The sequence below is a fragment of the Chinchilla lanigera genome, unplaced genomic scaffold, assembly GCF_000276665.1.
Source record: "Chinchilla lanigera isolate Chin_1 unplaced genomic scaffold, ChiLan1.0 scaffold00079, whole genome shotgun sequence".
In the NCBI taxonomy this organism is placed as follows: Eukaryota; Metazoa; Chordata; class Mammalia; order Rodentia; family Chinchillidae; genus Chinchilla; species Chinchilla lanigera.
The window spans coordinates 4,105,694-4,120,014 of record NW_004955480.1 but is presented as its reverse complement, the minus strand read 5'-3'; the positions used below and the strand labels follow the sequence as shown (position 1 = coordinate 4,120,014).

At 35.0% G+C, this 14,321-nt stretch overlaps 1 protein-coding gene across 4 annotated transcripts in view; it reads left to right on the top strand.

Annotated features, from left to right (window-relative positions):
* Nucleotides 1–14,321, top strand: part of Slit2 (slit guidance ligand 2) — a 331,184-nt gene that overhangs the window by 194,146 nt on the left and 122,717 nt on the right. For all 4 annotated transcript variants that reach the window (XM_005402479.2, XM_005402476.2, XM_005402478.2 and 1 more), the window contains exon 5: nucleotides 4,825–4,896. In XM_005402479.2, coding sequence (XP_005402536.1) covers nucleotides 4,825–4,896 — 72 coding nt within the window. The remainder of the gene's footprint in view (nucleotides 1–4,824; nucleotides 4,897–14,321) is intronic.

Here is a 14,321-nt window from a genome sequence, read left to right as displayed (position 1 = left end):
TAATATTGAGGGGAATTAATGGCAATATGCCTTTCACTGAAATAATTATTAAAATTTCAACATTGGTTATATTTTATGATTATCCTGCTTTGATCACCCATTTATGGTAATTTCTGCCAAAGAAAATCATTGTAATATAGCTTTATCAACTTTACTCACTGCATCCAGCATCCTGTGACTTCTAGCTCCTCCCCAAATTGGCTTTGGTCATGGGGCAGAGACACAAATAGGTAAAATTCTGAATGTGTTCTGAAAATTGAATCAAAAGGATTTACTGATGGATTTGATACAGGTATAGAATAACACTACACATCAGTGAAACCTCCAAAATCTTTGTCCAAACAATTATAAGGAATAACTAAGGTATTTTTTAACTGGAATAAAGAAAAATTAGGAGGAGGTAGTACGATAAATTGTTTTAAACAATGTAACAGGACCAGTATGTGTGTATGGGTGTTCATGGGGGGGAGTGTATTGGAAGGGATCATAAATCAAGGAAAGGAGGTGATATTGTAGTCTCAGTCATGTATGAAAGTGATGAAGAATGTTGAGAGATATTCTAACAATGACTATGGCAGTGGAGAATTAGAGACAGGCCCTTGATGAGAGACACTGTTGATATATTTTGGGAAATGGTCAAATGGAATATAAACAGAGGGTCTAAAACTGGTAATTCCAAGGTTGCACAGCTCACCACGAGGGCCACTTCTCTGACGTGGCTCTAGAAAGTCTGTATTTTTCTAATTGTGCAAATCCAAAGAACAGAAAGTCCTGCCTGTTTGAAACCCCTTTCATTCACTCTCATTTCCTGTGGTGATTAGCTTCAGAATGGGACCATTTTGCTAGCTTTTTCATGTCCTCCTCATCTCAAAAAGTAAACCAAAATTTTAGGTCCTGGATGTGCAGTATTTTAATATTTCTACAGCAAATTCTCCTTTAGGCCTGAGCATTTACAATGAACTCTTAACAAAATTAGTTTAGTCATCTCTCTTCATCTCAGTTCCACAATGCTGTGTGTCTCGTTGGAAAACCTTTTCCACTTTTCCAGTTTTGTTATTTTACTCAGAAAACTCAAGTGAATTCAAACTCTGGCTAAGATGATGCTCACCTTAATTTGAAGTGAAGACCTTATATTTGGAACTGGGCCAAACTCTCAGATTCATTAGTTAACGTCCTCTAACAAATGCTTGCCTGGTGCACGGAGGGTCTATGAGCTCTGAAACGGCGCCCGCTGCTACCTCTCTTTCCATTGCCTTGCTGATTCTGAAATTCAAGTTCCAAATCAATCTTCCTAAAACTCAACCTCAATCAAGACATTTATCCCGCCTGAAATACATTTTGACACACAATTTCTTAGGAAAATAATCGCAAACTCTCCACCTATCACCCTTTCCCCAGCACTGGAGGTTGACATGACCTGAGTGCAATCATTTTCTATGAGTCTCCAATAACATCTTTTATTTTGAAGGTGGCCTGGGTTAAGTGTCCTCCAATGGTTATACTTTCTCTGGTTTTCCTGATCATCTTTCTCAGATACCACTCATACTTTTCACACTGTAGGCCAACTTCCTTGTCTTCTGACCACATGATGTCTATCCCATTCTGCAGCTACATAGATAACTTCCTGAAACCAAATCCATAATTTCTATTCTGATTTCCCAATGTTACTGATAGTCCCTCTCATCAAACTTCAAAGTGACCTTTGCCCCCTCATCTCCTATTTCATCCACTCTGCATGCAAGGCACTTCTACATTTTGGTTGTTCATGCAATCTTGATATCACTCAGTGTCTTCTGTCTTTTCTCAATATACTGGGGAAATGCCATATTCACTATCCTTACCCACCTCTGTAGCCTTTACAATAAAGATGAATGCCTTGCATATATTAAGTATTAAATATATATATGGAGACTGGAAATTTTTGTGTGGTACTGGAGGCTGAACCCAGGGCCTTGTGCATGCTAAGCAAGCATTCCACCACAGAGCTACATCCCCAGACCCTGAGATTGGAATTTTAAAACCCACTTGATTTTATATATATATATACACATATATACATATAATATACATCTATATACTATACTATATATATACATATATATATAAAATATGAATCAATGTTCAAATGTAGTCTAATCCATCATTTTGCGAGTGACATACATAAGCCAGACTTGGATAAGTTCAGGAAAATATTCCCAAGTTCCGGGTCACAAGAAGAAAATATTTGTTAACTAATCCTGGTTATAATTTTAGAAATTCCAAATCTGGACTCCGTATCAAAGTACATTTCCTGTACACATAATAATTTGCCTCTATCTGTAGCACTAGTACCTAGCATTTCTCACGCTTGATTTTCTTTTCTGTAAAACCATAATAACAGTGTATTTTGCAAGACTTTTATGAGGATTAAAGGAACTATAGATTATACGCAATAGTGCAGTCTTTCTGAAAAATCAACTCTCACAATGGTAGGTGCTGAAAATATGTCAGTTTTTTGTTCTCCCTAAGTGAAAACAGCTCACTTAACTGCAGAGGCTTGGGATTTATAACTAAAATTGCCTGTTACGGTGGTTTCTGCACTCCAACTGAGACCCCATAGCAGGGTCTTGGAGCTGTCTGTTCCGGGGAGCAGCATCTCATAAAGCATGATTAACCTTAAGGGAATAAAGACCCGTGAGGCTGACCTGCTTCCACACACTTGTAAAGGTAAAAGACTGGTAGATACTAGCGAAAGTTATTCTATACGCCGTGATTCTGCCAATGGAAATCGGAAGGATTAAGATTACATTCAGAGGAATGATGTTCTCTCAGTGCTTCAGTGTTCCTCAGGGACATTTCCATGAACCATCGAAGCCATCTCCCTCATCTTCCTCCTTCCTCACTAGACCTCAGACAGGAATGTGACTCCGGGCTGAAACTGTGCCTGGAAACGGAGCAGAGCTGAGACTACAGTTAGGGGGTGAGGTGGCCCCAGCTGTGGAGACGTGAAGGCTGCAGAGGCTGGGAGTAGCCAAGAGCGGCAGCAAGTATCTCCGCCATTTTTATTCACCTCCGCGTTGCCTGTCGCATTCTTTGTCCTGGGAAAAGTTGGAAAAAGACAATTGGCAGACACTGAATATTACAAATACTGCTGTTTCCAGCGGGTATTATAGATTCATATTGGCTTCAGTTTAATCTTTTCTCCCTCGTTTCTTATTACTTTTTGATTTTTCCTTTCTAATATGTCTTTCCTATCTCTCTGCTCTTGCACGGAAGACTGTGCACTGAAGACCATGCAGGCTTTTAAATATATATTGTTAAACAGTCTTCACTCGATGTAATTTTAAAAAGGAAGGAAGTCAGTCTGAATCAATGACAAGCTGGAGAAATAAGCAATTTTTAAGGAAATGAAATTTTATTACTGCTAGGGATGTACTGAAACTATTGAAAGCAGTAATGAGCTACGTCGCTTAGGAAATGGACGGCTGCTTTACCTCCACCGTAAGCTCATACTGTAAATTTACCCCTTGAAATAAAATATGTGGGGTTCTTCTGCGGGGAGGGCTAACAACCTTTCTCTTTAAGTAGGCTAACATTCATGCCTTTACAAATTGCTTAGCAAACATATTTTTATTTGAACTAGAGGATATTGAGATATAAATGCAAACCTCGGTTGTTTAAGACTTGGTGCTAATGAGGTCAAGACCACACACTAAATCTTCACACTGCCGATCCTCCACCACCCCGTCTCTGCTGCGAGAGTAGTCACTACATACTCTGGCCTGGTCATGAGCAGCAGAGGAGTATACGGTTTGGATTAATGTCTCCTGTATTCTTGCACATCCTGGAAAATGATTGTATTTCCATCTGCAGTGTGCCAGTGGTCGGTAACTTCATCTTTCTTTGTGAGAATCAGTTATTGTAGAGTTTAAAGAGAATTTAAGCACCGTCATTGTTAGTTTAGTGACTTGATACTTCAAGTTTTGCTATCTGACCGTGTTATGTGAAACTAGAACAAAATTTTCTATTTTTAGGGCCACTTTTTGCGTGTGTAATTGCACCTTACTCATTAAGGCTAATAATATGTGTCAGCTCACAGAATTGCCTCTGAACTCTTGGAAAGACAAATACGGATACTTTTCATGAGATCAGTGATTTTTTTGCAAACTTCCTATTCCAACTCAGAGAGTGCTTTTTCTTTTGATTAAAATGTATTTCTCAATTAAATTAAAATGCAAATATACACCCTCTGTGTTTATGGTTACAGTAGAATTATTTAAAGGAGGCTTTAAATCAATCCACCATTATTATTTCATGCAGAAACATTATTTTATTGTTGGGCTGGTGCTGCCATGGTCCATTTTCAAGATTGCTTGAAGTGCTATGAAAACTTAATCACACTGCCCAGATTTTATCAATTTGTACTCACCTTTCTCTAAGAAGCTGCATTATGCTACTTTTTTATATACTTCAGAAGCTATTTCAGTAATGTTGGAGAAAACTCAAGTACTAAAACTTCAGAACCTAGTGGAATTGACTTATGAAAAATTTACTGTTTGTTCAAAACAAATAATAACCATATTTAATTTTATAGGATTGGTGCAACTCTTAAGAATATCATATTTTAGAAGTTCTTATAAAATCAAAGATCTAGAAGCATACTTTGAGTAAGAACTGGTCAGTATTTGGATTAGCAATATAATGTATTGGTATGGCAAATTGCATCTACTGTCATGCATTTAATTAAGATCTTTTCAGGTATCTTACACTTCTCAGTTGCTGTGATTAAAATAAATTTAAAATAATATTTTATGACTGTATCTTTTTCTTTTTGACTGTTTTTAGTGATCTCAGTGAAAACCAAATTCAGGCTATTCCAAGGAAGGCTTTCCGTGGGGCAGTTGACATTAAAAATTTGTAAGTATATATTTATGTGTATATATACATGTACATCATTTTCAACTTATACTACTTTTGTATGTTATCATGTTTTCTGTGTTCTTTTCATATTGAAGAAATTGTCATCAAGAGGGGTGAAAGCAAGGATGAGTTTATCCTTGCTTACGAGACCTTATAATAGTAAATTTTAAATTGTTGTTTGAAGAGGTTCTTATTTAGAAGATATCTAGAGATAAGTCATTATGAAATTCATCCTCCAAACCTTGTTATTACCTTGATCAGTAGTTCAGTCTACTGAAATGGTTTGATGAAGATATTTACAATCCATTTCTTTCTTTTTGCCACTACTATATTTCACCCCTTTGTAAGTTGCTATCAGTGTTTAGTTGAAGTGCTGAATGTGAACTATAGATAATATTTTCTTGTTAGATATACTTGTAGTGCAGTTACCGTTTTTAGAGGTTTTAAGTCACCATTTTCATTAAATGCCAAGATTGAGAATGAAAAAATTATTCCTTTGTGTGAATATTTTCTCAAATGTTTTACTTTCATATTTTCATGATATAATATACATATCTCCTCTTTTAAAATTAAAAGAAGAAAAATACTTTCCTATAGTTTTTCTTGCTGAGTCTTATTCTGGTTTGTCCTAGGGAAGTGTTTTAAAGCGTCTATGGCTCTTAAGGTACATTTCAGATTTAAGATCTCAATGACCATCTTAATATTTTCAGTACATCTCTTACAGATTTTGAAATACCATATTAGTCTTGAAAAAGGATGGTTTTTAGCTGGCTGAGTATTAGGGCATAAAATGCTTCCCTTAGCTTATATCATATTTTGGAAAATAAAGATTAAAGACAGCCCCAGTGTGTTGAGATTAACTATTAGTAATCCAGTATTTCTTAGCTAGGAATAAACAAAGCAGGCACTTTTTCAAGAATTATCTGATATTAAGAATTCTCCATGATAGGATCCAGTGATATTTTTTCAGTAGCAAAAGTGAGACAAATAGTTTTCCTTGTCAAAGAAGACACCTGTTTATAAAGCTAGACATTTTGGACTCAGCATCTTCTAACGATAAATGCATTTTCTATTATATTGTACTTTCTAAATATACAGTAAGACATAAAACTACAGGCTTGTAGGTGCAAATGTATAGAGCCATCAAAATCATGACTCTCTCTTTATGAACACTCAAGTTAAAAGCATTTCATTTCCTTTCTTTTTATCTTTGCTAGCTAGGGCTTAGAGAACTCAACTGAATTGGTGATATAAGATGGCCAAAACTATCTCCGTACTGTGTCTACTTAGAATAGCATAGGGTTCCTTATGTAGCACTGCTTTCCTTCCCTTTATGCTGCTGGAAATATAAACCTGTAGCTACAGCTGATGACCCTTAGTGGATGTTATTTGCAAACTTATATGCATATTACCTCTCAGTTGGCTGTGTATGTGCATGTGTTTCTATGAGTTAGGAGATAGGAATGTAGAGCATAAAATAAATAGCAATATTAAGAATGATATGACTATTCTGTTATAAGTCAATCAGAACTGAGCTGCAAAATAGAAAAAGGAAAGATACTATAAACTATGAAATGAACATATACAAAGCCTAGATTTATAAAAGAGATTTAAATACTATAGTGATTAAAGACAGGAAAGGATAAAGACTGGAGTTTGTTATGTACTGGTTTTGTGGGGTAGGTAATGGTCAGTTGAGAATTTTCCAAGGATGCTGGTCTAGGCCTGATTTCAGAATTTTGGCCAAATTCAGTATTAAAAACAAAGTGCTTTGTAGTGTACATATGTGTGTGTGTGTGTGTGTGTGTGTGTGTGTGCGTGCTCACATGCACATGATACAAGAAATTTGTGACCATTGTTTAAAAACAAAGCAGCATAAATCTAAAGTAACAGTAGGGGTAAAAAGCAGAAGGGTTTCAATATGAGAAAGCTGCGTAGAGCAACATCTACATAATTTCAAATTTGGAGCTTTATGTTGCAATGAAAATAAAAGAATCTCAAGAGATTGTGTGGATACCGAACAATGGTATTCAAATGAGCAATTTCCCCCTTTTCTAAATGTTTCCATAGAGCCGTGTAAAAAACAACAACAACAACCTTGAAATATCAAAATGCTTTAACAATTGTAGTTAATTATTATGGTCATACCTATATAATTTTTCAATTAAAAGGTATGTTTCTAAAGCAAAAATTAGTTCAAACTACTTTGTTTTACAAAACAGCTCACATCTTATGAGGCATGTTATGAAATTTAGATTTGTTTGAACTTAAGAAAGATATCTGGTAAAATACATTGAAATTAAGAGTTAAAGGCTAATTCACATTATTATTAAATAAACTGGTAATTATAAATTACCAAATAATGATACTATAAAATGCCGTTAATATTACTATATTTATGTTCAGTGTGAGGAGGAAAAGCAGGGTTTTGTCCTATTTATTGCGCCAGCGGTGCATTTACAGGTTAGAAATTGGCACATGGTGTAGGGCCCCTGCACAGAGTAATTCAGACAATTAAAGAAAAACAGAGCGGATGGAAGGAAAACGTGCTTTATCTGCACAAGGATTTGACAAAAACAAAAGATAATAATAAGATGTATGGAGACAGAACTTTCTCAGGAGGGGTGGGGGACTGAGCGCTGGAGGGAGGGGGAAGAGGAGAGAGGGGGCCGAAATAAAGAATTGAGATGCATCGTGTACGTGCACCAGCTCCTCAGGAGGAATGCAATCATTATGCACTGCAAACATGTGCTTGTGAAATATAAAGTAAAAAAGAAATATGTGCTTTTGCTATGATGAGACTGGATGGAAGAAATATCTCTTCAGCTGCAGAGAGACCGTACGTTGTTGAACACAGTCCAGAAGACCAGGCGGAGGCATTCTAACAGGTTCATTGGATCTCCCCAATCAGGCCTTGTTCACAGCAAATTCTAGTTGCAAGATTTCCACTGGAAGCACTTGCTTTAATCTTGTAGATTGGCTGCATATGCTCAAGGCAGCGGCCTGACAATATGAAATTGATGCTGTGGAAATGTTGCAAATTAGCAGATTTTATTCCCTTTCCTTCAGGCAAGCCACGCTGAAACTGTTGTAGACAGATGGGCATTTATCTCGCGCTTAAGCATCTCCAGGGAAGCGTTCATGGAGCTTTTTTGCTTATCTCTACTAATTTCTTATCAAGGCTAACACTTATTACATTGTACTTTGGTCTGTTGTTTGTATTTTGTATTCATTTATTTTAGTTTATTTAAGTTTATTGGTACTATGTACGTATATGTAATCATCACAATCATTATAGGGAATTTGTACCTGTACATGATATGTCTTGATTCTTCTTTTTCTCCCTCATTCTTGTCCTCTTATTCCAAACCCCCTTCCTCTTCCCATTCTCAAACTCTTTTTTCATTTTATCCTTCTTTGCTCATTTTTTTCTTTTCTTTCCCTTTTTTTCTTCCCTCCTTCCTTCCCTCCTCTCCCCTACTGAGTTCTCTGTGCCTTTTGAACAGTTTCTTCCTATTCCACATTCAATTTTATTACTTTATTTTCTCTACCCACGATTAAACCCATTTTTCTTAACGTTTTAGAAAATAGGATGTGAGAATAACAAGATCATTAAACTATCACTAAATGATAGTTTTATGATAATCATTGACAACAACTGGCATAAGATTTACATAAGTGATTTTAGAGTCCTAAAAAATGTGAACTAAAGTATTGACACCATATTATTACCAACTGATGCCTCACGGAAATGATAACTGATGTTTGTAGAATTTCCCTATAGAAATTTTGTGTATATATTTAAAAGATTTGACTGTGATTCACTAAAGCCTTTGCTTCCTTCTAATCAAATCTTGAAAGAAGGCATATTACATTGTACGTTGTTTTGTTTTCAAGTATCTATTAAGTATTTACATTTGATTAAATCCTTTTGAAAATATTCACATTAAATCTTGCTTTGTAGCTGATACTTGTGAAGTTTCAAACATATACTTTATGAGTATTAAAATATTTCAAAAATCTCTTGCTTTTTGAGAAAACATTTAAACAAACATTTAAACAAAAATAATAGTAATACAAATATGTACAATTTAAAATTAAATAGATTGCTAATTGTATTGACATCACAAACTTTTAACTTCACTTTATTTAGTGAGATCAATATTAATAATTAAAACAATTAAATCTCAATAAGAATTCTTTTATGTATTATGTAAAGTGAATCATGCCTGCATTTTGTTTCTTTTCATTTTGTTTAAGTGTAAGCATACTCTATGGTCCAATCAAACTACATTATTTTTTGTATTTCTTGCTCATTAATATATATATATTATATTAATATATATATATATATCTTTTCCCATTTGCTTATTTTATTCCATTAACTCTAGACTCATGAGGACACTTTCCTTCCTTTTCCAGGGAAAATAATACTTGGTAAATAATAGATTGAGGAACATGTTTGTCCTTGTTCTTTTTCCACATGCAGTAAGACAAGTGTTTAAGTCACAAAATGATTGGGGAGGGCTGGGGATTTAGCTCAGCGGCACAGCGCCTGCCTGGCAAGTGCAAGGTCGTGAGTTCGATCCCCAGTACAGGAAAAAAAAAAAAAAAAAAGATTGGGGATGGTTCTCTCTGTATAAGTCATGATGTCATTTGAAAGACAAAGATGTATCTAGATAAAATTTTAGGAAATTCCTTTAATTTTGTGATGCTGTGTTATTAACACTTAGAAGATTGGACAAACAGAGGACACATCATCTACGTGTTGGTGCAGAACTATATGAGCTTCTTAGAAATTTCAGTTGTTGCTGAAACTGTGTCTTCTCCTCCTCCTCTTCCTCCTCTTCCTTCTAATAATCTATTAAATTTATAGAACAGTTCACAACTCTGTCTTTAGTACGATACACAGAAAGACATATGAATAATTATAGTTTTCATTTTCTTATTTTAAATATCTTTATACTTCTCTTCACTGTCATTTACACAATTTATGCTCATAAAGGAGCAGGGTTTGTTTGTATAATACAGGTTTGGTATGTAATGGTTAGAGAGAAGAGTGTATCTAAAACCTGCCACACAAATGTAAGACTTCATTTACCTTGGACATAGAAGTTAAGTCATAACTACAAAATGTCTCCTTTATTTAATTAGTTTTCATGTTAAGTTCTTTACTTTTCTTACTTATAATAAAAATAAAACCCATTGATTTTCACATGGAAATTATATCTGTGACCCAACTCCATGGTGGACTGTTTTTAGTTAGCATGAGGCTAAAAATACCTTTGACTTGTAGAAAATGAAGACAAGTTGCATTTCTTAAGGGTTACTCCTGTCCCCTTCATACACAGGAAAAGTTTCTAAGGATTTGGGTGAAAATCAAGAGTTGTCTTTGGTACCTAAATATAAGTAGGGGGGAAAAAAAAAATCAGCTTGGCAGATGCCTTTACAGTACATTGGGAACTGTCCGTGGTTCTGTAATCTGCCTGGTTTACACTCACTTTAAAAATACCCTCTGACCTAAGAGAAACTACTTTTTGAAACACATTGGTATACATATATATACATATATATATGTATATATATAGTTTTGAAACAGTTGAATAGATAATTTGAGGAATTATTTGAACTCTTCCCTACTTCTTATTTCTCTATCTTCTATTTTATTCTCTCATTCTCCCTCTCCCTACATCTATCATTTATATCTACATTTAGTGTCTCATATAAGAGAAACCCTGTGATATATAAGCTTGTGTCTATTTCACTTTGATTAGATTATGATGTACAGTGTATTAACAATTGTTATTCTCTAAATACTTTGTTATGAAATTTTGTTTTATTTTTTCATAGAAGTTAGAAGAGTCCTTTTTATATTTCTTTATTACTATCTACTTGTATCATATTAATATTAAATAATATTTGTAAAAATCACCCTCTGAAATGTCATAATCCCCAACAAATATAATTGAAGTTTGCTATCACAAACCTATTAAACCTTGAATTTTGTAAAATGACCTTAAACAGTTTTTGTTCAAAAGTGCATTACCTCTTATAAAAGTAGCTTATACACTATATGTTCATAAATGCTTTCAAATAAAAAAAGAAAACAGGAAAAATCAATTAAGTGACAGGAAATCCAATGCGTGTGTTTATAAAGTAGGAAATGTCATGATCTTTCTGTGGCTGTCATATTGTCCTGAGAGTCAATGCACCTCTAGATTTTTGGTTTTCCAGCACTGAAAATACCTTGGAACTATTACAGTAGCCTGCAAATTTAATCTTGGCCTCCATTTATATTCTCATTAATTTCAACAAAGATGCCAAATTTCTTCCTGTAAAGCATCATGTTTATCTCATCACTCCACAGTTCAAAATAATTTAGCATATTCGAAAGGTATTTAGTGCCTTCATCGTGAGATGAAGTGGTGAGAATGTGGACCTTGCCATATGCTTCATGTTCAATGGATATTAGCCATTATTTTGGTCACTCAGTTTCTAGCCATTGTGCTTAGTTTGTTTAGAATTAGGAGAACCTGACTGCCAACCTAGCTCTTTTTCCCCCCACATCTTTTAATAGATATTTATAGTAATCTCTATTGGAAACATCTTGTACTCTTCCCCCCAATATAAAATTTTAGAGTGTTACAATAAAAACTGATCCTTTATTTGTAAGAGAAAACAAATGTTGCATGAGAGATTGTAAAGGGATTAAATTCCCCACAAATGTAAATTATTTCGGATCCCTCAGGCTAGTCTTTATGGTGCACGTTTTCTTCACCAGTGCCCAGGTAAATCCTGGCATGCTTTTGTACTGAGAGAAATTATATTTTTGCTGAAATCATATCAAACTGTTCTCTTATAAGGGTCCGTTTGTAATTTTTGTACTCTTATGCATTATAATGTAAATTTTGGACTTTCTCTTGAAAAATACCTGGTGGCAGTGGGGCATAGTGGCTGACGATTGTAATTCAGCTACTCCAGAAGCTGGCACAAGAGGATGGTGGATTCCAGGCCAGTCTGGGTAACTTTAAGACTCTGTCCTAAAATATGCCTGGTGATGTACCTCAGTAGTAGAGCACCCGGGGTGAAATCCCAGTCTCAAACACACACACACACACACACACACACACACACACACACACACGGACAGAGAGGCTACAAAATCTGTTGGCATAAGATTTGTATATTTAGGCATTTACACTAACTTGACTTGCATACACACAAAGAAGAAATAAAAGAGACTGTTCCCATACCCTTCACTGTCTTTAATGGTGTTTATTCTTTTTTGCCCTATGACTTGGGTTTCTTTACAATAGTGAAATGTTATTACTCCCTTGTATTGATTCTGACCACTTTGATGTGTTTTAAATCAACTAAATTTGGGGAGCCTTTCATCTTACAAGCATAGAAACAGACTATTTCTAGCACCTAAAACAAAACAAAATATAACAGAACTAGAGGATACTATAATTATTTAGTTAGGACATTGACAGATTCTGCCTGGTTTAAATATTAAGGATTTTTATGATCTGTATTTTTTCATAGTGCAGTATATTTTATGTGTACTAACGCTTAAAAAATAAAATAGCATTATGATCTTGTACTTGGACACAGCAATGAAATACAAATTTTCTGTGGGTAGAAACACAAATAAATGAAATGAGTACAGGAAAGGAAGTTTTTTGTGTATAATTCAGACACAGTATGATATCCAAATTTTATAGGATGAGCACTGGCAATCTCTTAAGAAAACTGTAATAAACAGAATGTCAGACTTTCAGTTATTCTTTTTAGGTGCAAACTAAGCAAATAATTAACCTTTTTGTCACTTAATATTCCTGTGTTTAAGACTTATGTTTAGAAATATTATATATTGTCTCCTATACCAAGAATAAATCAAACTCTGAAACTAGGCTTATTTCTAGTGCTTAAAAAAATCAGATCAGCTTCGGAAATTCTATGTGTGTGTAAGACAGAGAGGGACTGTTGACAAACTTCACTGTCTAAGTTTACCAGTCTTAGGAAAAAAATCACAATCAGCAGCAGAGATGATTCCAGGGTATCCGAAGATCTTTCTTCCATCACTGAAAAGAGAATCATAGAAAATTAATGTTTGGAGAAAATCCTTCTTTCTAAACTTGTCATTTTCATGACATTCACACAGTACTTCAAACCACAACTTTATACGTTAGGAGAATGAAGGATCCAATACAGAGCAGATTGTGAATTTGAACAGAAGTAAAGAGGGTGATAGGAGGCAGCAAATAAAAGAAAAGACACAGAAGTCTGAGCTAGAATAGATTGGCTTTAGGTCTAAAAGAAACTGCTTATGATACTAGATGTTTCTTTCTCACAGAATATAAGCAAAACCTCATCTTCCTTGCCCCTGAATCAAAAATCACCCTAAAGTTTTTCTTGTAAATTATGCCTTTATCATCTGGACAATGAACACATTTACCCTGTATCTGGCTAAATACTTGAAGCATTTTATCTGAGAACTGAAAAAAAAAGAAAGAAAATACATGCTCTTATTCATTCCTTAATTCAGTAAAATTTCATGGCACAATTGGAAATCACATCAGAAGAAAATCAGCCTGTCGCTAAATGCATGGCTGAGAACAGATCCTTTCCTGTTTACAGAAAGTGCAAGCACCCAGGGCTTGAAAGGCAGCGGAGAAGGACGTGAGCAGAGTGAGAGAAACAAGGTGCAGAAGAGGAATCCAGAAACCATGAAATAAATTACATGTTTGCACAGCTCTGACACTGTTTATTGTGAGCCATATGCAGACAAATGGAGGTCTGTGGGGAGAGACTTTTCCGTCTGCAGTCATGCGGGCACAACGGCTCCATAAAACATACCTTCGAGTACACCCAAATCCACACATTGATGAGAAATTATTCACTTGCTTGATTTTGGTTGTTCTTATAAGTAACTTTCAAGAAATCGCTTTATTCCTGGAAGATTTGGCTGAACAGAGATCTAACAAAATTCAGAAAACTTTCAAGGAAAACTTTGGTCCCATGCAAGCCAAATACCCTGAATGCTTTAGCACTGGTAAAGCTTAGCGTTCTGGTAAGATGTGAAAGTAGCATGTAACTCTGCAGGATGTGACAGAGACATGAAATTACCGAAGTTTCCAGCTACGTTTTGACTTCTTCTAATATAAGGAAGGTAATACGCTTTGCAGTCCTTGTAGGACAAGAGTTGCTTTAGTGCTCTCTGGCAGGCTAGAGCAGACCCTTTGTGTATTGTATGCATGATTTAGAAGAGCTGTGTCAGCACTGATTTATACATTGACAGCTAAGGATAATAAGATATGGGCAAACATACAGCTCACCCTTTTACAAATTAACCTGAAGACTGCATTAGGCAAATTTGATAGCATTAAAAGATTTTGCCAATTTGTCTGGAAACAATTTCT